The sequence below is a fragment of the Cryptomeria japonica genome, chromosome 2 (genome assembly GCF_030272615.1).
Source record: "Cryptomeria japonica chromosome 2, Sugi_1.0, whole genome shotgun sequence".
Taxonomy (NCBI): domain Eukaryota; kingdom Viridiplantae; phylum Streptophyta; class Pinopsida; order Cupressales; family Cupressaceae; genus Cryptomeria; species Cryptomeria japonica.
In genome coordinates, this window is record NC_081406.1 from 199,527,974 (window position 1) to 199,554,941 (window position 26,968).

General features: G+C 34.1%; 2 protein-coding genes across 2 annotated transcripts; both read left to right on the forward strand.

Annotated features, from left to right (window-relative positions):
• Positions 1-326: 326 nt before the first annotated feature.
• On the forward strand, positions 327-873 carry LOC131046329 (transcription factor MYB13-like). Its single transcript, XM_057980047.1, has 3 exons — positions 327-459; positions 571-700; positions 795-873. The coding sequence occupies exons 1-3, from the start codon at positions 327-329 to the stop codon at positions 871-873; spliced, it is 342 nt and encodes a 113-aa protein (XP_057836030.1).
• Positions 874-8,225: 7,352 nt separating this feature from the next.
• On the forward strand, positions 8,226-9,226 carry LOC131046299 (transcription factor MYB13-like). The gene is made up of 3 exons (XM_057980007.2): positions 8,226-8,361; positions 8,458-8,587; positions 8,677-9,226. Exons 1-3 carry the CDS (start codon positions 8,229-8,231, stop codon positions 9,224-9,226), a joined length of 813 nt encoding a protein of 270 aa, XP_057835990.2. The 5' UTR covers positions 8,226-8,228.
• Positions 9,227-26,968: the final 17,742 nt, after the last annotated feature.

Sequence of the window (26,968 nt, forward strand, 5' to 3'; positions counted from 1 at the left end):
CTGCGGATCTGTCCAAGCCAATATTTTTATTCATCAATTATCCAGTCAAATTCAAAAAAGATGGACTCATTCATTTCCTCCGTACCACACTGATTATTTTTATCTTTATTTGAACTTGCTGCTTTTAATCGTGACGCACAAAATTTGAAATATCCCATCACTTGGTCAAGCTCGGCTAGTGTTCAAAATGACAAATATGAAATTTTAAGCATTGTGACTTGCCAGGAAATTTCGAGCACCTCCGACTGTGTAGGAAGAACTCGTATTTAATAATTCTGTGTGCTTATCAAAATTCGAATCTAAGCGTGTGAAGTGCAAACGACACAATGGGCCGAGCTCCCTGCTGTGATAAAATTGGAGTAAAGAAAGGTCCATGGTCTCCTCAAGAAGATCGAATACTCATTGATTTCATTCGTATGAATGGCCATCAGAACTGGCGTGCACTGCCTAAGCAAGCAGGTTTCAATTCTACACATTTTTTTAATTTTTACTCCACATATTTCTTTTTCTTTTTCAATTCTACACATTTTTTTAATTTTTACTCCACATATTCCTCTCTAGTGATGGCAGGACTGTTAAGATGCGGTAAAAGCTGTCGTCTAAGGTGGGTTAATTACCTCAGACCAGAAATTAGACATGGGAATTTCACTTCTGAAGAGGAAGAGACTATTATTAAGCTTCATCAACTTCTGGGCAACAGGTTTGTTCACCGTTCTCATTATCTTTTCTTATTGATTTGTTTGTTCTACGATATCCTTGGGTGGTGTTATTGAATTGTGTTGTATATAATACAGGTGGTCTTCCATTGCCTCACGCCTACCTGGAAGAACAGATAATGAGGTAAAGAACGTGTGGAATACTCATTTAAAGTAGCGGGTTTCAAGAATGGGTGCCGATCCGGTAACAAATCATTCAAAGTCGCCCAGGAAAGGGCTTGTATACGATGAATACTGTGAGAAAAGTCCATGAATGGAGGAGGGCAATTTAGGTCTAGTTCAAGCAAAAGATATGGTTTATTCACCCACCAGTATCTCTAATTCTTCCCAGACATTGTATGATTCATACAACATGTCGAGTGGAATCTTTTCATCTATAAATAGTATAGATAGTGAGGTTGTGAATGAGGGTTCAAGTTCAACTTTAGATCGGCTTGAATTCAGTTGTATAAATTCCTTTAATGAGCCACTTGGGTATAATCAGCAGCCACTAGATATTGAAGATGACACATTTATTGTTGAAAACCAGGATTACGCAACCGAAAGAAGCACATATGAGGTAGTGTGGGAGGATAGCTCAAATGGGGAATCTCATTTGATCACGTCAGACTATCCAGAAGATAATTTTATGAGCTGCATGAATGGTGCCGACAGTACAGATCCCCGTTTGCTAAAAAATATAGATGTTGTAAACATAGATATCCCTTTACTCAAAAATTTAGAGTTGCAGAGTAACGGCGATGATTCAGATTGCTTTGGTTACTGGTTAAATGTTTTGAGGCAAGCTGGGTCAACACCCACTTTATTGTAGGTCTCTCTGCTTCATTTCGGGCCTTTATAAATAGAGTTGTTGAAACATCCCAGCTGCTTGGTTTCCCAGGGGGGAGGGGGAAATAGTACAAATTGAATCAACAATCAAAATTTATTTATTTTTGTTTCTTTAATGAGTCTTATGACTCCCAACTGTTCATTCTGGTTTTCGTATATGTGTGATTGACCAGTTCAATCTACAACCAAATCCAGCATAACTAAAAATTGCATGGTCAAGAGTAAAGTCCTACGCTGTAAATTAGTTTTTTCTTCTTCTTTGGTTTAGTGGCTAGTGCACAATCCTTTGTATTTTAATTTTTAATTTTCCTTTGAAGTTAGTGTTTCTATACTATATTTTTTTAATTCAAAGGAAAAGATTTTTTAATCAAAACTTATCAATCAATAAAATAATTGTAATTCGAATATATTTTCATTTATCAAAGTTAAGTTTTGTTGAACATATTTGTGGACACCTAAAAATGGTCAATGCTTGCGGAATCATACTTTAACATTTGCGCATTGCCTCATTTTAGGTTTTTGCGTCGCATTAACATTTCTCCTATGTCACGCACTTGGTTTGAATCATTTGCGAACATCGAGTCATTCTTCTACATTCTTCATTCATCTCGCTCTCAAATTTGATCTTGTTGACAACACTATTCAGTCATGATTTTGATCGATCTTATCTTTTTGCATCAATGTGCGTGCTTATTTGTCATCATTTTGGACATCGTCAATCCTAATTGGGGTTTTGTCCTCTTATCAATCTTATCATTTTGGACATCGTCAATCCTAATTAGGGTTTTGTCCTATTTTTAATCTTATCATCATACGATCGATTTGTCATCAATCGTTGTCCTCTTATCAATCTTGTCATTTTGTGATCGATTTGTCATCAATCGTGGTCGTTTTCAATCTTTTCGTCTTGCAATCTATTTTGTCATCGATCCTTGTCCTCTTGTCAATTTTGTCATTCTGCGATCATTTCGCTATCGATCATTGTCTGTCTCAATTATGTCATTGTTCCTCATCAATTGGCGCATTTATCAATCGAATCATTTAATCAGAATCATGATCGAATCGATATCAACTATCCTTTGTCAAGACCTAATTGTCATCCTTGCATTTCTAATTCATCTTCCAAGGTTTTATGATTTATTCATTTAATCTTGTTTGGCATTTTCCCTCTAGGTTAAATAATTTATTTATTTATCCTAAGTCTTCTTGTCACAATTAAATGTTTATTTAATTGGCTAATTAATTCCTCCTATTTTCTAATTTTTCTAATTTCTCCTAAATTCCTAAATGTCTATTTCTATTTCAAAATCTTGTCATAAATCCTTGCATAGCAATTTGTCATAAATTGTCATAAAATCCTTGCATAGCAATTTGTCATAGACATGTCATAATTTTGCTATTCTTGATTTGAATTTCCATTCGAATCACTATCATGCTAATTTGTTCATCTCTCCAATTTGTCTATAAATTGGATGAATTTCTTCAATCTAATCCCTAATAATTTGGTAATCAGACTATCGAATTTACGCTTCTAGTACTCTTGATCAAAAATATCGTCTACTTGCTTTCAATTTTGTGTGTGCACTTGTAGGTGAGATCCACAACCAAACCATTTGAAGAGGAAAGAAGAACAATGGAGCTGCATGAAGGAGCATTCAAATCATACCTATGGTTTGCTTAATTTCTAGTCTTGAATGCTTTTATCTTTATGTCTCTATTGAATGTGTTTAGGATAGATCATTGCAATGAATGCATTTGTGATTGAGCTATTATGTTTATCTTGTCTTGTGATGATTTCCTATTTCCTATGCTACAATATTAATAACATCATAAAAACTAATATTTGGAATATGATATTCAATTATTAAAATTAATTATTTACAAAAGAATAAAATACTATTTAATAAATAGAAAATTATTGAAAATGTCAATATAGATTAAATTAAAAAGTATTGAATAGACTTGCTTGTTGACAAAGTGACAAGTTCTTTCTTTTTTAACTTGTAGTGATTGTTGGTCTCATTTTGTATTGTTGTTTATTTCAACTTCTATCCTTCTAAATTTAGAGATCATTTTAAATATATTATTTACAAGAAATATTCAGTCATTATGAATAAAATTTAAATGTGAAACAAATAACTTTAATACAAAACTATTCAAACAAAGAATGGGTCTAGTATAGTAAATTATTTTTCAAAATTCAAAGAAACACATCCGCTTTCCAAAAACACGACTGACAAACTATTACATATATTAGCACTTCATAGTATACAAATCTAAATTTTTGATACAACATTATATTACCCATTACTAGATTTATAGTGAAGTACATAGAAATAAATGCAGAAGTGAGCAAAAAGATAAAAATGAACACATTAAATTTCAAATGTTCTACCCCAAATTGTCCCGACTCTATAACCTTTGTTTATGATAGTGAAACTTTTCACTATATATGAGAGCCCTTATGATGAGGTGGGCAAATTCTTTGAGCCCACTTGTCATTTACAAAATTGTAGTGAAATACCATAAGATCCTAACATGCTCTTTAGCATCTCAATATAGCTTTGTTATTTTGAGTCCTCTAATTCCACATGTTCATATTTACATACAACTAAGGCAATTCTCTATGAATTCCAACTATATAACGCTAATGGACCTATTTTGATTTTTTTAATTCTTGTGAAGTCTATAGAAGATTTAAAATCTTTTAGTAAAAAAAAATAGTAGAAAATTGATATTTTTGGATAATGACTATGCATGTCTACAATAAATTAAATAAATATAAATCTTAGCTATTAAAATTTATAGCACGTAAATGGTTAGTAATAAATAGATAAGATATTCTAGTTGCAATGGTATCTAGGTTAAGGCATGCAGTAATAATATCAACATTTTATTAATATAAGGGTTAAGATTGAATCTATGTGAACACTCATGAATTTGTTGAGGAATTTAACCCAGAAGAGGATGAAGCTTCCTCTAACGAGGACATTGATGATGAAGAGTTTCATGTGGAAGAGGAAGAATAGGAGGAACACTACAAGGAGGAAATGGTAGTGGAGAGTGAATCATCGAAGAATAGGAAGGATTCTAAACCAGTTTCCTTGCTCCATAACTCTCTAGATGACATTGATGTGGTTCCCTTCTCTTAGCCTTCACCAACTAGTGTAAAGAAGGACAACACTAGGAAGTTGCATAACTAGATAATTGAACTACAAGTTAGGGTGATGAACCTTGAAGCAAAAATCAAAGCGTACATGCAAGGATATCATTGAAAGGTCAACTCCTTAAACTCTCTATGTGCCATCATTGATAGCAATATGAGGAAAGTTGCTATGGTATTTGTTTCTAGATAGAGTAGGGTGAAAAAGAAAGTTAGGAAGTTGTCGAAGCAAGGCAAACTGGATGAGGAAGACAAGAATGAGGAGACAATTCCCTTGGAGATCTGGAATGAACAAGTACAAAGACTAGAGCGAAATTGGAAATTCATTAGGGAAGATTAAGAAATTTATGTTTTTCTGTTTTCTTTTGATGATATCTAGTATAGTTAGGTGTAGGTGTTATAATGAAGCTCTTATGAACATGCCCATGTGTCATATACTTCAGACTTTTATTAAAACTATCTGCTCTACAATGTTTATGGACTCTATATGTTTAGTTATTTGTAGTTATACTTTAGGTAGATGGTGGCTTGATCAAAACAATATGTTTAGTTGTGTGGACATGATGATTTTTTATTACTTCTGAGAGAGGTTGATGCGGTTTTCTTGCTTTGGCTATTTGATGCCAGATTATATAATGCTACTCTCTGATTTTTCTATTTTGTAGATTTCGGGGCCATCTCTCTACTAATATAAAAATAATAATTAATTAATATAATGTACTATGTCAATTAAATTAAATGTATTATTATTAAAACAATATTATAATATAAATAAAAAGATTAAAATCAAATTCTAATAGTGATGTCATAACATAATTAGTGGATTGTACAAATGTGAGAAAATTATTAAATTTATAAATCTTTGTTGGTGTTGATATTTTTTTACGGTTAATTTTTTTAAAAATAATTCTTGATAGTCATAATGATTATTCAACTACATTTACTAAAATTAAGAAAATTTTAAAATGTGATAAATTTAAATTCATACTTATTGATGACATATTATATATTACCAAGTAAACAATAGTAGGGCACTTTTCAAAATAAAATTAAACAATAGTATTATAAAAAAAACAAATGGTAATTCTTTAAAAAGTAAAATAAAAATTTACATACAAATTAGAATTGATCTTTAAATAAAAATAAAACAAAAAATATAATCAAATAGAACTAAAACAATTTTAAATGAAGAAAAAATATTAAGTAAATTAAAAACATTCTTGAATTTTCCTCCCCTTCATAAATAAATAAAAAACACTTTGCTAAAATAATTTACGATATATTATTTTCATTGACTGACTATTTAATTGTTTAATTTAACAATTTTGTTTTTTTTGTTAACAAGCACACAACACTTGCCCCATACTTGTCTTCAATTATTTTATTCACTTTAAAATAATTTTATTTAATAATTAAAAAATAATCATTATTAAAACATAAATTAGAAGGGACCCTTACCGAAGTTTACCCTAGTAGGTCGGCTAAAAAAAGAACCCCCCAATCCATCTCCTTATTGAATGCATTGTTGAAGAGCTAGAGGTAGAGGAGAATATTTTTGAGGATTAAGTTTCCTCCTAGTCTACTTGGTCGGAATCAACTCTAGACAACCCTTCTAGAAATTCTTCTACCCCTCTTTTGGCTCCCCTCCCTCCTTCCCTAATAAATCCCCAAGGAAATTGGATTTTTGGGCCTTTGTTGATAAAATAAATGAGCTTCATGATGCCTATGAAAAATAGGAAGCCATAATTCATTGGCTTCTAGGATAACTCAATGTGATAAAGAAGAAAATTAATAGGCTTGAGGCCCTCACTAAGCCTGACATAAGAGCTTCCAGTTGGGTAGTGGATGAAAATGATAAGAGGGATTGGGTGGCAACAAATGATTTGGTGGATAAACTTGAGAAGTGGGAAGGGCTAGAAGAGGAATTCATGGGACTCAACAAGAGAATGGATGAGAAGGATAATAGGAGGGAGATGATGAAGGCTATTGAAGAGATTTGGGACAACCAGGTGATCCTCAAACAAAAGATGGACGAGATGATGACCCTAAACAACAAAATGTCAATGAAGAACTCTGCAAATCTCTAGGCCATTCAAGAGGAAATTGACAAAAGGCATGCTAAAAAGAAATGGCAAGTGGATTCATCCCCTACTACAATGACAAAGCCTTCAGTGTTGAGGGTGAAAGCTACGCTGGAGTTCCCTGTTGTTTCCTCAAGAAAAGGTTTGAACAAGAGGCTCTCCTTTGTGAAAGTGAAAGTGATGAGTCAAATAAAAAAATGAGAAGACCCCCACTAGGTAGACCATTGGTTTGTGTCTATAGTGGGGGTGTGTATCTATTGTTTTTCTATTTTTTTTTAGTAGTCTTCATTTTTTTCATTGGGTGTTTGGCTCTAGTTGTTAGTTGGGTTTTGTTCCTTTTTGTTAGTTGGTTCTCTAGTTTGGGGCTCTCACTCCTCGTGAGACCCCATATTTCATCACGTTAGTTGTTATATAATGGTTCGAGCCTCTTTCTTTTTTTCAAATTAGACCAAAAATTAAAATAAATAACAATATAACTTTACAATATATAAAAATAAGTCTTCAAATCAATAATTTATAAATAATATATTTTTTTGTTATGGAGGTTTGTCCACAAATTTGTTTTTGCTATCATGAGAACATGTTGTACTATGAGTGAAGGACTAAGCGATATCCATCTTGCTAAGTTAGTCTGGATACGATCCTAACCTCATCCCTTTTTTGATAAATGATTTTAAAATAATTGTTAAATAAATTATAAATATAATCAACACTTCTATCTAAAAAATAGAAGTTAACAATCTTGAATTATTGAGTGTAAAAGTTTCCTCTCCTACATGTATGGCATGCCCTAACACATAAATAATTTATGGTGCACAATTATTTATGAATTAACATATAGAAGTTTCTCCAACAACTTACAACGGATATCATCTAAGACTCTTAGTCACATGACTACCGCATGTTTGTTTTCTTTTTGAGTGGGATCTAAAGTGATTACAATTAACTTTTCAATAGTTCATAGTATTCTTGTCCAAATGAATGTATCTAAGATATCTATGTAATATATTAATAATAAATTAACAAAATTCAATTGAAACCACAAATAAATCAATAATAATAACAAATTTAAACTAGCACGTGCAATTTCTTGTCAAACAGTCAGTGGCACGGCGAATCTATTTTCGCTCGCGTCATTTTCAACCACGTCATCCATTATGCAGTCAATTCAAAAAAGATGGCCTCATTCCTTTCCACTGTCCCACACTGATTATTATTTTTATATGTATTTGCACTTGTCGCTTTTAATTTTGACCCACAAAATTTGGACTATCCTATCACTTGATCAAGCTTGGCCGCTCTTCAAGATGACAAATATGAACTTTTATTCATTGTCCCTTGCCAGGAAATCTCGAGCACCTAAATATGGAGGACTGGTATTTAACATTTCTGTGTCGTCATCTACATCCGAATGAAACGTGTGAAGTGCAAAACAAAACAATGGGCCGAGCTCCATGCTGTGATAAAAACAGAGTAAAGAAAGGTCCATGGTCTCCTCAAGAAGATCAAATCCTCATTGATTTTATTCGCATGAATGGCCATGAGAACTGGCGCGCACTGCCTAAGCAAGCAGGTTTCAATTCTACACACTGTTTTAATTTTTATTACAAATTTTTCTTTTTCTTTCTACAATCTAAAACTGATAAGCATTCTTCTCTGGCAATGGCAGGACTCCTAAGATGCGGTAAAAGCTGTCGTCTAAGGTGGGTTAATTACCTCAGACCAGAGGTTAAACTTGGAAATTTTAGTTTTGAAGAGGAAGAGACTATTATTAAGCTTCATCAACTTATGGGCAACAGGTTTGTTTACTGTTCTCACTATCTTTTCTTATTGATTTGTTTGTTCCACCATATCCTTGCTTAATGGATTGAATTGTGTTATAATACAGGTGGTCGGCCATTGCCTCACGCCTGCCTGGAAGAACAGATAACGAGATAAAGAACGTGTGGAATACCCATTTGAAGAAGCAGGTTTCCCGCATGGGAATCGATCCTGTAACAAATCATTCAACGTCGCCCAGCGCGGGGCACATTGAGAAAAGTCCATCAATGGAGAAGGGCAATTTAGATCTAATTCAAGCAAAAGCTTTGGCTGATTCGCCAGCCACAATCTCTAATTCTTCCGACACATTGTATGATTCACACAATCTGTCAAGCGGAATCCTTTCATCGATAAATAGTATACATAGTGAGGTTATAAATGGGGGGTCAAGTTCAAGTTTAGGTTGGCTTGAATCGAGTTGTATAGATTCATTTGCTGGGCCAATTGGGTATAATCAACAGCCACCAGATATTGAAGATGGCGCATCTAATATTGAAAATCAGTATTATGCTACCTCGCTATTTCACTTCAGACTATCTAGAAGATGGTTTCTTGAGCTGCATGGATGGTGCAGTCAAAGATCCTCATTTGTTCAAAGATATAGAGTTGCAGAGTAATGGTGATGATTGCGATGGCTTTGGTTACTGGTTAAATATTTTGAAGCAAGCCGGGTCATCACCCATGCTATTGTAGGTCTCTCTGCTTCATTTGCGGCCCTTACAAATGCAGTGGTTATTTAATTTTCAGGCTGCTTGTTTTCCCATTAAAGGAGAGGCAGGGGAAATCAGTACAAATTGAATCAACAATTATAATTTATTTACCTTTGTTTCTTTAACGAGTCTTTCCTGAATCCCAATAAATGGGGAACTGATCTTCTTGGTTTCCATAAATGTGTGATTGACCAATTCAATCTGTCCAGCGTAATTTAAAAAATTGCGCACTCAATTGTAAGATCATATGTTGTAATTTAGTTTATTTTGTTTAGTGCTTAGTGCACAATCCTTTAAAGTGTTTGTATTTTTTAATTTGCTTTGAAGTTAGTGCTTCTATGATATATTTTTTTCAATCCATCCAGCGTAATTTAAAAAATTGCATATCGTGGATAGGGAGGCAATTTGCAGAAAAAAGTAGACATATGGAACAAGGTTTTTTTTTTTTTTTAAAGTAAATTGAAAGACAGTAATGGTTTTGCTTCAACGAGTATATGGAATAAGGTATTAATTTGTCTTGAGGTTAAGAGTATGTAGAGTTCTTTATTATCGTGGTTGAAGCAATAACGACAAAATTTTGAAGTGTTTCATTTGGTGGATAAGTATATATTTTTGAATTGAAGAGTTAAAAGTCTTTCTTTCTTTTTTTGACCAACAGTATTAGATTTTATTCTTCAAATAATGGGGTGGATGGTTGTGATTATTTGAAATGAACATATATAGTTTGATAATAGTGGATGGTTTGAAGACTAATTATGTTTTGAATTGTTTTCAGTAATTTATTTTTTATTTTATTTTTTTACTCATATTTTTCAATGGATAAACATGGTTGATTTGTTTCAAATTTTGACACGAAGGATGAAATGGGCAAGAACGAAAGAAAAGGTAAATAGAAATGCATAGCTTCATAGGTGGTTGTGGCAAAGTTTTTCTTCTATACAAATTGGAAAATGATGAAGGTTATTTTTAAATTTTTTTTTGGGAAGCCCATACGTTGTATGGCAATGAATATACTGCATGTCATGTTAATCAATCTTTACCTCAAGACTTTGTTGGGCTTCTTATTACCATATTCATAGTACAAAGGAGAAAACATTAAAGGTTTGTGCTTGTTGGATAGATACATATATTTGAAATGAAACTATGTACTTTGATGATAGAATATATTTGGAAGACCATTACAATTTTTCTTTTGTTATTACTTTATATTTTTACAGTAAACAAATTGGAAAGTGATTAAATTATGGGTAAGTGATTCTTTACATATATGAAACAGTAGTTATAGTATTGGTGGATATGGTATATATAGCAAAGAGGACTAAGATTTTATTACGTAAAGAATTTAAAATAATAGATTTTATTTACATTCAATTTAAATAGTATACTTCAATTTATGATAAGCACTAATAAAATCAATTATTATTTATATGTAATTTAAAAATCAAATTTGAAATTATGATTTAGTTGGTGGATGGAACCGTTTGTTTGAAACTAACATAGTCACTTTGCTGAGGGGGGTAGCTAGAAAGACAAATTTACTTTTGAACCCTTTTTAGTTATTTCTTTTAGGGTTATCTTTAATCATCCATTCTCGAATTAATTAAAATGATCACTTTGTTCAAGAGATATGTTATTGGTTATCTATATGTTGGATGTAGAAACTTGATTTTTTTGTTCAAGTGATGATACAAATAGATGTTAATATTGTAAAAGTTGTCTGTGCAGTAGATATTATTGAATGTTTTTTATCATTTGTAAAGTTTGAAGCAAACTCTGGTACGTTAAAATAGAGGTGGCTTTCATTATCTTTTTAATTTCTTTTTATGTGTTGCATAGAGCAAGCCATGCCATATTACTTAAGAGCTTTAAGGAAAGCAAACATGGGAAACTAAATTCTAATATTTTTTTTAAGAGATATGACTATTTTAGATAAATGCTTGAATTTTTTAAAATGTTGATTAAAAAGTGTGATTTGAGTTTTACACAGACAAGAAGTAACACATGGTATTAGAAAATTATTTATATATGAAAATGTGAATATGTGTTAACCTTACTACTTAATATGTTGAATGAGCATAATATTTATATGAAATTAAAGTAAGTTGAAACATAAAAAATTATATTTAGAAAAGTAAAATAAAATATAGATCTAAATGATGAGGCCATTACAGAAGTTGGTTATAAAAATGTGGCATCATAAATAGAGAAATTTGATTCCTATTTAGTGGTGAAACATTTGAGAGATTGAAAGAAAGCTAAATTAATAATAGCTTGTGTACTTGCATAGAGAGAAATAGTGTCTGAAAATTAAAATCAATTTAAAATAATACTTAACACAAAAGATTGGAATCTCAGAAAATGTATAATAACTTAACATGGTTAATCATGACATAAAGTATTTCATAATTTATTCTACAGAACACAAGAGAATCAAAATTGTACTGTTTAACTAGACAAAATTTAGGGGACTGATTAATTTGTTGATGTCAATATACATTTTGAAGTGAAATATTGATGACTATTGTAACACTTAGAAACTTTTTTCTTTTGATGATGCATCTTGTATAGGTTGTTTGTAAAAGTGGTGATGTTGTATATAAGGATTGAATATTGCTTTTGTAGAATAGGAACCTGAACAACAAATGAGCATTCAAAATCAACAATTAGAATTCAATAAATAAATAGTGCATTGAATGGAGGCAACATAATGTAAGTGAAAGTCAATTGTGTGAAAATTCAGCTTGGTTTCTTGTGCAAGAATTTGTGAAGGCCTGAAGATAATAGAAGTATGTTATGGTTGTCGCAATGTAACATTGTGCATGTGTTTTAGGGAATAGTTAATTTTTACACGATGAATGAAATATAGAAGAGAGAACTATGAAAAGGGTGTTGAAGTGCGTACGGACCCGTACGTACCGTACGGTTGTTGTCTCCTACATACCATATGCTTGTTGCCTCGTACATATTGAGTTAACTCGTACAGTAGTTGCCAATGGTGACGCGTACGGTGATTCCATGATTTTAGTAGTTGCCAATGCTGACGCGTACGGTGGTTCTAGTAGTTGCCAATCCTGACCCGTACGATGGTTTCGGTAGTTGCCAATGGTGACCCATACGGTGATTCCAATGGTGTACGATGACCATGGTGTAGCATCCATTGTATGGTGGTGTCCGTACATAGTTTGATGACCACCAGATGGATGGACGAGTGACAAGGTTGTCAGTAACCATTTTTTGTGTAGTGATTGTTAAAGCACCTGGTTTCATAACGGACTGTAGTGTGTATAAACTACTACAAGTTTCATTAAGAAATGAGTGTGATAGTAATTTGGGTTGATTGTAATACAATCTAAGCCTGTGCAAAAAGCTCGTTGTCAATTGTATGTAACTTTATTTACTATAATACAAGGGAGACGCTTGGCTTTTTGGTGTGTGGGTTTTCTTTCAAAAGGGTTTCCCATGGTAAAAATATCTGTGTATAAGTGCATGTTTTTTATATGTTCTCTATTCTTCTGTTTAAGTCATCTCAAGATTCTAAAATTTAGCAAGTAGATAGATATTGTTGCTTACATCCTCTGCGAATTGGCATTAGGAGAGCGCTTCCACACCATAGATTTCCTTACAAGTGGTATCGGAGCCTAGCCAGTTGTTGTTATCCTTGTTGGTTAGGGTTGGTTTTTTGTGTCGATTTGTTTTCAGTGGGAGTTTGCGAAGTTGTTATCGGTTGTGTCTGGAAATTGAGATGGCTGGCACGTCAAGGAGAATAGACATTGAAAATTTTAATGGCACAAACTTTGAGGTGTGGAAACTTAAAGTTGAAGACATGTTGGTTGACCGAGATCTGTGGATCGTTGTGTCTAGCAACAAGCCTCTAGGCATGAAGCAGGAAGATTCGGATCTAGCGGATCAAAATGCCAGAGGGCTGATAAGATTGAGCCTTGCAGATTCTGTTATGTTGAATGTCCATGAAGTGAAAAACGCACATTCTTTGCAGAAGAAGTTGGGAGACATTTATCAGGGAAAATCCTTGGTGAACAAGCTCTTCCTAAGAAAGAAGTTGTACTCTCTGAAGATGGATGGAGGAACATCTGTGGTAGATCATCTAAATGCGGTGAATATGGTGATTGCGTAGTTAACTTCTATTGGTGTGTCCATTAGTGAAGAGGAGTGTTGTATGTTTTTGCTGAGTTCTTTGCTTGATTAATGGGGTCATCTTGTGATGGCCATCGGAAGTACTACTACCAATTTAAAATGGGTGAAGTAGTTGCTGCACTTTTGTTAGAAGAGATGCGAAGGAAATCCTCTAAGGCGGCTAAAGAAGCTCTCATTGTCCGAGGCAGATGTAAGGACAAAAGCAAGAAGAAGAACACAAATTCAAAGTCATAGGAGAGATCCTCTACTCCTAGAAAGAAGTCCAAGGCAAAGTATTAGAATTGTGGTCAGAAAGGTCATATCTAGAAGGATTGCAAAGAGGAGAAAAAGAAGAAGAAGAAATGTACTTCTGACACTAAATCTTCTTAGAGTGATGTTGATGCCTTTGTAGTAGCCTTGGCAGTGCCTGTATCTGATGATATATGGCTAGTCGATTTTGGAGCATCATTCCACATGACATCTCATAAAGAGTGGTTCTCAAAGTATGAACCTTATGATGGAGGAAATGTGTTTCTAGCAAGTGATTCCACACTAGATATCGTTGGAAGGGGAAGAGTTAGAATTCAGTTCCCTGATGGTAGAGTAAAGGGAATTGATGGCGTACTTCATATACCTAGTCTGGCTCGAAACTTACTCTCGGTCAACAAACTGAATGATGTTGGAGTTCAGGTAACTTTTGTGCATGATGGTTGTAAGATGACTAGGGGTTCTATTGTTTTAGCTAAGGGTGAATGCATTGGAACACTGTATAGGTTAGATGCAAAACCCGTGTGCTGTAATAGTATCTCATTAAAGTCCAATCAAGCTGCTATGGAAACACATGATGTGAATTCAATGGAAGCTAAACTTCCAACAGAGAAAACAATGCTCTGGTATTATAGACTTGGCCATACTGGGGAGAAAGGTTTAAAAACCTTGAAGAATAAAAACCTGGTTGAGGGGATAATTGACTGTAATCTTGAGTTTGATTTTTGTGAACATTGTATATATGAAAAGCAAAGCCATGTCCAATTCTAGTCCTCAAAAGTCTTGTGGTTTGCTGGACTATGTTCACTCTGATGTATTTGGTCCTGTGGATGTTCCTTCTTTGTCCAAATCAAGATATTATGTGTTGTTCATAGATGATTATTCAAGAAGAGCATTCATTTATTTTTTGAAGAGTAAATCAGAAGTGTTCAGTTGGTTTAAGGAATTTAAAAGCCTTGTATAAAATCAGACTAGGAGAAAGATTAAATATTTAAGAATGGATAACGGTGGTGAGTTTTGCAATGCAGATTTTGATAAATTTTGTGTAGATCATGGAATTAAGAGGCATAAGAATACGCCTTATACTCCATAGCATAATGGAGTAGCTGAAAGGTTGAATCGATCTTTGATGGAGAGAGAAAGAAGCATGTTGAGCAATGTTGGTCTAGAGAAAAATTTCTAGGCTGAAGCAGTGGCTACAGTGCATTACTTGTTGAATCATTCTCCTACTGCAACACTAGTTGACAAAATGCCTATGGAAGCATGATCTGGTAAGAAGACCTCATTGAGACATTTGTGTGTCTTCGGCTGTGAGGCATATGCTCATGTACCTAATGTGAGAAGGTCAAAATTGGAAAACAAAGCAGTGAAATGCATCTTCATTGGTTATGACATTGGTGTGAAGGGATACAAATTGTGGAACCCTCTCACTGAAAAGATGTTGTACAGTAGGAACATTATCTTTCATGAGATGAAACCTGTATCTACAGATCCGCAACCAGGGAAAGCCGAAAAAGGAAAAGAAGCAGTTAAAATCCCTTTATTACAAACCCCAAATGTGTTTGAGACTGAAGATCCAAATATGTCTGAGAGTGAGGAGAGCTCGAGTGGTTCTACAAGTTCAGAAGAACATGATCATGAACCTCATGAAGACTCACCACAGGAAGTAAGGAGATCCACACGGGAGAGACAACAACCTGATAGGTATGGTTATTCACCAGAAAGGTTTAATTACTCAATGTTGAATGTTAATTGTGCCTATGCTTTGCTTACTGATTTTGATGAGCCTAGAACCGTGAATGAAGTAATTAATATGCTAGATTCAGATTCTTGGTTGGAAGTCATGAAAGATGAAATGAAGTCATTGGAGAAAAATGGAACCTGGGATCTGGTACCCTTGCATAAAGGTAGAAAGCATGTGGGTTGTAAGTGGGTATTTAAGAATAAGTATGGTCCAGATAGAAGAATTGACAAATACAAGGCAAGACTGGTTGCAAAGGGGTATTCTCAAAAAGAAGGGATTGACTATGGAGAAATATTTTCTCCTGTAGCTAAGCTAACATCCATTAGATTTTTGTTGTCACTTGCAGCAGCACATGATTTTGAAATTCAGCAGATGGATGTGAAAATAGCATTTCTACATGGCGATCTTGAAGAGGAAATATATATGTCCCAGTCAGAGTATTTTGTGGAGAAAGGTAAAGAACACTTGGTTTGTAAGATTAAGAAGTCTCTTTATGGTTTGAAACAATCACCCAGAATGTGGTATCAGAAGTATGATTCATATGTCTTATCTTTGGGTTTTATGAGGTCTAAATTAGATCATTGTGTGTACTATAAAATTGAAGATGATCAAATACTTATTATTGCAATATATGCAGATGATATGTTGTTTATAGGCAATAATAAAGGAATGGTCTCAAATTTAAATTCACAGTTGTCCTTGTAATTTGAGATGAAAGATTTGGGGGTAGCTAAATTTATTCTGAGGATGGAAATCAGGAGAGATGAGGCTGGTAGGAAACTTTGGCTCAGCTAGAGCAAATATATTACCAATATTCTTGAGCAGTTCAATATGACTGATTGCAAGAAGCAAGTAGTTCCAGTTTTACAGGGAACGAAGTTGTCAATTAATGACAATCCAAAGTCTCCGGATGAGGTTGAAGACATGAAGCAGGTACCTTATGTGAGTTTTGTTGGTAGCCTCATGTACGCAATAGTCAGTACAAGACCAGATATTGCCCAAGCAGTGGGAGTATTAAGTCGGTTTATGGCAAATCCGAGCAAGCTGCATTGGGATGTCATGAAAAGAGTGCTTAAATATTTGAAGGGTATGACACAGTACGCTTTGTTCTATCAAGGTAACTCAACTAGATCAAGTAGATCTATTACCATTCAAGTTTATGTAGATGCTGATTGGGCAGGGGACATTGATAGAAGAAGATCCACCAGTGGATATGTGTTCACGGTGAATGGGGGTGCCATCAATTGGATGAGCAAATGACAGAGCGTAACTGCGTTATCTACAACTAAGGCAGAGTACATGACATCTACTTGTGCATGTCAAGAAGTTGTTTGTCTTAAGCGCTTGTGTTCTGATGTTGGTTTTGATGTAGGGCAAATCATTATCTTATGTGACAGCCAAAGTGCAATTTGTTTGGCAAAGAATCCTACTTACCATGCCAGAACAAAATACATTGATGTGCAATATCACTTTGTATGTGACATGGTTGAAGATATGAAGGTGAAGCTAGAAAAGGTTGGCACTGAGGAGAATGTTACAGATGCATTGACAAAGCCGGTGAGCACAGTTAAATTTAAATGGTGCTCGAGCTCCATGGGGCTTAAAGCTCCTGACTCTTGTTAGTTTTGTTGAGTAACTCTGTGGATATCAGTATGTACCTCGGCAAGTGGGAGATTGTTGAATTACATACCGTACGGTTGTTCTCTCCTACATACCGTATGGTTATTGTCTCGTACGTATTGAATTAACTCATACGGTACTTTCTAATGCTGATGGGTATGGTGATTCTATGATTCCAATAGTTGCCAATGCTGACGCATACGATGGTTCTGGTAGTTGCCGATCCCGACCCGTACAGTGGTTCTGGTAGTTGCCAATGCTAACCCGTATGGTAATTCCAATGGCATACAATGACCGTGGTGTAGTATCCATCGTATGGTGATGTCCATACATAGTTTGATGACTATCGGATGGATGGAGGAGTGACAAGGTTGTCAGTAACTATTTTTTGTGTAGTGACAGTTAAAGCACAAGGTTTCATAATGGATTGCAATGTGTACAAACTGCTACAAGTTTCATTAGGAAATGAGTGTGATAGTAATTTGGGTTGATTTTAATACAATTTAAGCCTCCGCAAAAATTTTGTTATCAATTGTATGTAACTTTGTTTACTGTAATACAAGGGAGACGCTTGGCTTTTTGGTGTGTGGGTTTTTTCCTGAAAGGGTTTCCCACGGTAAAAATCTTTGTGTATATGTGCATGTTTTTTATATGTTCTCTATTCTTCTGTTTAAGTCATCTTGAGATTCTGCAATTTAGGAAGTAGATAGATATTGTTGCTTACATCCTTTGTGAATTGGCATTAGGAGAGCGTTTCTGCACCATAGCTTTCCTTACAAAGGGAATGTATAGGTATTGAAAATGAGACAACAATAAAAGGAAATGAAAGGTTATTAAATTGTATGTGGGAAATTGAAGTTGTAAACACAACAGTGTTCTTGGGAAACTGAAAAGGTTATACTATATGATCAACATATCAAGATTGTTTATGGATGAAGAGTGAGAGATGCAACCTAGAATCATGCAAATGCTCAAGTTAGCAACATGGATAGTTGTTTAGGCATATGAATTTATAGAAGTAAAAGCAATTTGGAAAATATTAACTAAATTTTATGTATTTAATGTGTGCATATATACATTAATTATGGAAGTTGACATAGCATAAGAGAAGGAGGAATTATGGTACTTGAAAGAAGATGTAAGAGGCGACCAATTTATCAATGTATGCATAATGGCTATGTACCAAAAACAACAATGGAGAGCACAAACTATCATAGAACCAGGGGAGTTAGAGGTACTCATAACAACCAATTTAAGTATCGGTAAACTATGAAGAAGTGAAAAAGGAAGTGTAAGAAGAAATAAAGAGACCAATGTTTACCTAGTTTTTAAGACACCCTTGAATAGGATACAATCAAGAGAAGAGATTATTAATCTAACAAAAAAACCAATTAATAATATTCTGAAGTATATTAGCATATATAAATAAGAGTAAACTATTACTGTTTAAACAAAATGATGTTACCTATTAGAAGAGTTTGTTGATGAATTTAATTGTTAACTTGAGAACCATCATGGGATGCAACTGTTACAAGTATGACTCTATCATTAGTTGTCTATATTATGCAATTTTAATATGATGAGAATCATAATGTAAAGTAAGTAGAAATCAAATTTGAACTGTCGATATAAAAGAAAACCTTACTAAAACTCAAAGATAAGTCTCACTTGTAATATAGTGTAGCTGAGAAAGATCTATGGTTATGGCATATCAAGAATTTGTGCAAATGAGCTGTGAAGCGACAATATCTAATGGTAGGAAAAATTATTAAACACAAGTCAATACAAAGTTTTGTAAATAGGGTGAAATAATATAAAAGTTGAAATTCATGAATGAAAGAAATCAAATCGATATTACAAACTGTGAGAAATAAGTAGGAAGCCATAATGTAATGTGTGTGTGTATAAGTTAAGTAAATAGTTGTCGGATGTTGTGGTTGTCATCTAAATTTTTGGATATGAATGGAGAATGGACATATAATGATATATACAGAGGAAAGATAAAATTGTGGGAAGGATACACAAAAGTTGCATGCTTGCAAGTGGAAATGGCAACATAGAAGTTACAGCAAGGGAATATTACAACATAAGCAAGAATTTAACTATACTATTTTAAAATCTTGTAATGTAAATTGGCTACTAAATTCATTAAATGGAGGAAAAGTCAATCAGAACTTACAAACATGAAAAATGTTCAATTTTCAAGGAACGATTAATCTTGAAGGCGATTGCCATTGTAACAATGCAAAAAACTATGTGGTCATTGAGGGTAGTTTCTTGCCAATATCGGTGGAATTTGAATGTATTAACTGAACAACCAAATGTAAATCACAAAGTGTGTAAAAGGTATGGAAGAATATAATGTAACACATATGCATAAGTTAATAGAATACCTATGACGAATGAAGAAAATATAATGATATGTGTGAAGACAATAAATTTTTTTGAGAGCATGTGTATGCATGTATACACACACACACAACATAATGTTAATTGTTTGTATGCATAAGAATAGAAAATACCTATAAGAGGTTGAGGTTTCATCATGAGATATACACTATGGTTTGTTGGATATGCACTAATCATGGAAATAAAGTAATATGTGAGTAGATTGTTGGCAACAATGCAGACTGGGAGGGAGGGGCGAATCAGTTTTCTCATAAATTCTACACAACTCAAACTTAAATTTAGATCTGATAATAAATAGCAAAAGAATAAATTAACACCACATCAATAACACACATAACACCAAGATTTTTTACATGGAAAAATTGGTTAAGGGAAAAACCACGGTGGTAACCTATCCACAATGAGATAATACTCTGTTAGGAGTAAGTGTATATATTACAATGGGGAATGCACATGCATTCATGCACACTACCTAGAGCTCACTGCTCAAATCACAAAAAAAAGAAGGTCTCCAACCTTGGGGAAGGCTCACTGCCTTACAAAAAGATTTGGATTACATCTGGAGGATCATAAACTGATGAAATAGCATCATCTGATGCCTAGTCATAGTTTTGGTTAAGCACATATACTCAAACTCTACTCTTCCACACTTTTGCACACTTCTCCTCTGCAACTAAAAGATCAAATCAATATTCTCACTTGCAAATACCCAACAAATACATCCATAATATAACAATTACATATATTTATATGAATTATCAACCTATGTTTCAAGGTCGGCTAAACCCTCAACACAAATTATAAGATAATAACCTCACACACTACAATATTACATGCAGACCAAAATAATATCGACTAAGACATAGTTTGTACTTCTAGACCAATACCAAAAACATGCAACTCCTCCAACAATTATGCCTCAAATATTCGCAACATGCTACAACCACCAAGAATGTCGCATAACACAACGAACACAATCGGATCAAGAAAATGATCAATAATGCACACAACGATCAATGCAGACCATCAAAATGGATAGAACATAATCTAAAAACATCCACAAGCAATGTGAATCACCACAACAATAATCACAACATCACCAATTACTAGAATCTTCATCATCATTATACCGAACCTCAAGAACACCAACCAAACTGATTGTCAAACTAAAAGATTCACTTTCGGAATTCCAGATCAGGAACCATCTAAATTGAGGACACATATGAACATCCCAAACACTCTGTCAAATATGTAAACCAAGATATAACAATTCAGGAGCAATGCAGAGCACAATCCAAAATATTGAATAACACGAACAACTGAATATCAACCATAATACTAAATCTCTCAACTCAATCAAATCATCATGTGAACCTCAAAAACTTCTGTTGAATCAACTAGAGATAAGTATCTCTAAACCCATTCAACCAAGTCATTCAATATAACTGCAACACTGGAATACACAGAAGAATATGTTGACATCAATGTCAAAACATCATTCTAGCAAACTTCTTAGCAATATCCAACAATCTCCCCCTTTGGCATTGATGACAACATATGGATGTGAAAAACAATCAATGCAAAGAAAGAAATCAACAACCAACAATCTCCTCATAACTCACAAAAATCTCCCCCTGAGATCAACACATAATATAATAGTTTTTGTCATGCTTCTCTCCCCCATAAGTTTTTCACATGCTTCTCTCCCCCTTTGACATAAATGCAAAAGGAACATACAAAGCATTATTCCCTTAGATTGCAAAATAGTCTCTCCTTAGGATAAACACACAAATCTAAACAAGTGAGCCACACATTGACTACTCCCCCTGAGTAGCAACCTCACTCATCAATCCAGATCACAAGACATCTCTGTGAATTCCATCGAACTGATGCAACTCCATGCATCTTAGTTCTCATCAGTAGGGGAAATCACCCCTAGATTCTCTTTGAGATACTCAAAGTTATCTTAAGGCAAAGGCTTCATGAAGATATTTGCAATATGTTCCTTTGTAGAGACATACTCCAGTTTGACTTCCTTCTCATTCACCTTCTTTCTCAATAAATGAAACTTGATTGATGTATGCTTAGTCTTTGAATTCAACACCAAATTCTTAGAAATATTCATAACACTTGAACTATCATAGTATATAGCAGTAGGCTCATAGAAAATAAATCCGATATCCTTTAACATTTGCTTCATCCAAATTACCTGAGTACAATTTCTAGCAACAACAATGTATTCAGCTTCTACAGTAGATAAAGATATAGAATTCTTCTTCTTACTCATCCATGAAACCAATCTCTTACCCAATAAAAATGCACTGCCACTAGTACTCTTTTTGTCATCAACATCACCTACCCAATCAGCATCATTAAAAGTACTCAAAGTGAAATCACCATCTCTAGGATACCACAAACTAGAATCAACTATCCCTTTCAAATATCTGAAAATTCTTTTCACAACATGAGATTCCTTAGGATCAACTTGGAACCTAGCAACAAGATATAGAACATTCATAATATCTGGTCTAGTTTGAGTCAAATATAACAAACCACCAATCATAGATCTATATATAGTCTGATTTTCTTTAGGAGAATCATTATCCTATGTCAACTTCCATCCGATCACCATAGGTGTACCAACTGGCTTTGCATCATCCAAACCAAACTTCTTCAACAATTCCTTTACATGCTTAGACTAAGATATAAAAATACCTTTATCCAACTGAGTAATTTTCAATCCCAAAAAGAATTTCATCTCACCTATCATAGACATCTCAAACTCATCCTTCATATCATCAGCAAACTTCTTGCACAAACTATCATTTCCACCAAAACTAATGTCATCAACAAAAACTTCAACAATCAAGATGCTATCATTATCAATCTTGAAGTACAAATTGTTGTCAACAATACCTTTATTAAATTCAAGTCTCATCAAATACTTATCTAATCTAGCATACTAAGCTCTTGGAGCTTGCTTCAATCCATACAGTGTTTTTTTTAACCTACAAACCATATCTTTCTACTCTATTAACTCAAAACCATCAAGTTGCTAAATGTAGACTTCTTCTTCCATCTCGCCATTAAGAAAGGATAACTTGACATCCATCTGATACACCTTGAAATATTTGTAAGTAGCATAAGCAAGAAATAATCTAACAACTTCAATTATAGCTACTAGTGCAAAACTCCTCTTAAAATCAATACCTTCCATCTGAGAATAACCCTACAAACAAGTCTTGCTTTATCCCTAACAACTTCACCCTATTCATTGAATTTATTCTGGAGCACCCATTTAGTTCCAATTACATTCTTATCCTTAGGCTTAGGAACTAAAATCCATGTATTATTATTTTCAATCTGATTCAACTCTTCTCCCATAGCTTTAACCCAATTTTCATCTTAACAAGCTTCATCAACATCTTTAGGTTCAATCTTAGAAATCAAGCAATACTCTTCAACAATTTTTCTCCTAGTCATCACACCTTTATTCTTATCACCTATTATTTGACTCTCTAAATGATTCAACCTTACATACCTGGGAGTCTTAGGATTTTCATAATTTTTAGACTCTTGAACTTTTTGTTCTAAACTAGCTTCTCCTTCATTCTCAAGTTTTTTCAGAGAACTCTGACTTTGATTCTAGGTTTGCACTTGCTTTCCTTTATTTTCACTAACATCCTAATCATCTCAATCATATGTGCAAGATCTGATTTGTCTCTCATTTCTTTCATCAACCTTCACATTAGTACTTTCAACTATCTTTTTCAATCTCTTATTATAACACCGAGAGGCCTTACTCTTAGTAGAATAACCAAGAGAGATTCCTTCATCACTTCTAGCATCAAATTTCCCTAGATCTTCATCTCTTCTGATATAGCATTTATTAACAAAAATTCTCAAATATCTAACTATAGGAACATGACCAAACCATAACTCATAAGGAGTCTTACTGGTATCACCTTTAATATGCACCCAGTTAATGGTATACATTGTAGTACTCAAAACTTATCTCTAATAGATATGTGGAAAATTTCCTTCAATCATCGTGGTTCTAGCCACTTCCTGAATTGTATTGCTCTTTCTCTCCATAACACCATTCTACTGAGGGGTCTACGGAGTAGACAACTGTATCCTCATCCCATTCTCTTCACAAAAAAAATTGAACTCATTGGAGGTAAATTCACCACCTATGTCAGATCACAGACACTTCAACTTCAGGCCAGTCTCAATCTCAACTATAGCTTTGAAAATCTTGAACTTCTCCAATGCTTCAGACTTCTCCCTTAATAAAGTAACCCACATCATCCTTGAATAATCATCAATCAACAACATGAAATACTTGTCACCCTGCAAGCTTCTCATTCTAGAAGGACCACACAAATCAGTATGCACAAGATCCAATATTCCATTAGAAGTATATTGTGTGCTTATTTCGATAGCATAATACTGATTTTTTATATTAAATGTACCATCTTCAATATCTAGTGCTTTGTGATTATACCCAATTGTCTCAACAAATGAATTTGTACAACTCGATTCAAGATAATCTAAACTTGAACTTGAATCCACATTTACAACCTCACTATCTATACTATTTATTGATAAAAGCTTTCTACTTGACAGATTGTGTAAATCATACAATTTGTCGGAAGAATTAGGGATTGTGGCTGGTGAATTAGCCAAAGTTTTTTCTTGAATTAGACCTAAATTACCCTTCTCCATTGATGGACTACAAAAACAAAAGAAAGATGTGGATTAGAAATTAAAATAGTGTGTAGAATTGAAAACTGCTTGCTTAGGCAGTGCCCGCCAGTTCTCATGGCCATTCATGTGAATAAAATCAATGAGTATTCAATCTTCTTGAGGAGACCATGGACCTTTCTTTAATCCCTTTTTATCAATTATCATAGCATGGATCTTGGTGTTAAAAAAAAAGACAAATTGGGAACACAAAAATTATAACAACAGTATTTAACATGGTTCACTAATTTGTCTACATCCACCAGAAAGCAGAGTAGAGATCTTTATTATTATTGTAGCTTGCATACATAGGTATTTGCCCTCATATTTATACAATAGTCTTCAATAGAAGATGAAGGGACAAAGATGGGGAAGATGAAATGAAGATCCATAATTCACATCCCAACAATCTCCCACTTGAATTTTGACTCACGCTATGACTTCACATCTGAACAACCTCCCACTTGAAGTATACCCCCTGCTTTCCATTCTCAACCAATATCCAAATGCAATCACCAAATCCCATGGTAATAAAAAGGCTGAGAATCAATCACTATAGCTGGAATAGCAACCACAACCAATTTCTAATCACATCCAACTAACCACACAACATAAAATAAAATCATGCCAACTTATCTAGCCCATACAACAATTTGTGTAATCCCATCTTCCAACAAAACACACCAAAAACCCTTGATGTGCAAAAAAATAGAAGACATTTATATAGTAGTCCAAATGTTGCATGAGCAATGTTAACCAAAAAAATAACTCAAATCTACCAAGCTCACTAACATAAAGGGTGTGGTAATAATCAAATCACAATGGCCTACAACCTACAACCAACCTGCTACAAAAACTCATTTGACATCCTCCAAGTCCTCATGAAAAGACCATATATTGTTGTTAAAAAAAAAATAAAGTACAACAACAATAGATGACTTCAAAAAACTTTAGGAAGAAACATCCATGCAAACCATATCTCATTCTTCTACCAACACCACCAAGTGCTTAGCTATGCCAAATATGATCTCCTTTATCTCCCCAAATGAAAGCATTAACAACACCCAACCAACATGGATGTAAGCTCCTATAATCAAGGAAGATCAAACTCGGTATCATTCCAAAACTAGGAATCATCTCAAACATCTCCTACAAGGAGATAAATTTTCTGAGTAGACCAAGAGTGGGGACTAAGAATTCTTCTCCAGAATACACCAAGTCACAATGAATCTCTCCAAGAACAATCTCCTCTAGGTCTAGAATGGACTCACGCCCATCACCAAGTGTAGGTTCCTTGGTCTTCTTTCTGAAACCTCTAAAGAGATACCATCTCAACCAATGTTCTCTAATCCCAAGAGAACTCCAACCTCACCCAAGCCTCTTAGTTTTCAAACGCACCTCCATGGTCAATCCGCCAATGTACTCGATACTAAGAGCACTAACAAGACCAATGGCACAAAATGGAGCATGGTGTGGGTAAATTCTAGAGGCAATTTAATTGGCTGGAGGCAATATAGATATGAGTAAGTTAATGAACTCAATTATTAGTTAGGAAAAAATTTCTATCTAAAATTATTGGCGATAGGGCAAAAATCCGACCATATGTTTATGATTCCTAATCTACAGGATAGTGCATTGTTAATTGGTTGTCTGTATGATAAAATTTGTTTTCCAATGAAATCCATGTATATATTGATTGGAATTTCTATTGGTCAAGAATTTTCTTTGTGTTGCATCCAAATATTAAGACCCCATTCATACTAGACGAAGAGGAGTGAGCGAGCTTTGTAATGCTTGAAGGAATGTTTGCTGGAAGCTTTTTCTATCCTTTCCAAAAAAAATTTTGGGTTTTGGCTGTCGCCTTTGTTTCCAATCCACAATCATAGTTGTGACATTTAGTTATATGCATCTTCCTTTCTAGGACACAGTGCAAAAATTATAGTGAATATTTTCTTTTAAAACTCTTTCTCGGTCTACTTTTGGCATTGGCAGATTGCTGTTATTCATAGAGACATTAAAAACTTATAATTTTTCTCTTAAGGCTTGAAATTAAGTGGGAGTCTCCTAATTATAATTTTGTAATATTTTTGTGTTTCTATAGTGGAGCGAGAGAAGGGGAGAGAGAAAGATGGTATCCAACTCTTTAAACTCACCTTGGGTAGCATGCAAATTTTGAGAAGAAAGTGTACATTAGAATGCATATTTACACCTTATTTTCACTGAAGGAACCTCAGAAGTTCATGAATGTTCCCAACATCTCTAGAGTGAGTAATGTGATCAAGTGTAGGAAGCGGCAATGACTTCTGTGGCACGGAGAAATAAATTCAGTCGGTCTATACCATTTGTTTTGAGTAGTGACGAGTTTAAAATTGGAATCCAAAGTACTTGTGAAAAAAAATTTTGCTTCACAATTTTTTAGAAGATGAACAGATAGGGGAAGTGACAGGGTCTGGGAATGGGTCATAAAATGAAGAATCACATAGGTATTGAGGCTAAGCTACCTAAGTCTGTTATTCAGAACTGTGCAAGAGTACATCTTATCAAGAATAAAAAGAATATTGTTGCTTATGTTCTCAATGATGATTCTTTGATTGAACAAAATGATAGAGGTGTCAATTGCTAGATTTGGCCCAGATTTTGCAAGGTATGGAGTGTAATTGTGGCTGTAAGTTGTAAGTGTAGAGTTTTGGTATCATTTTATAGATTTTTCTTATGAGATCTATGAACCTAAC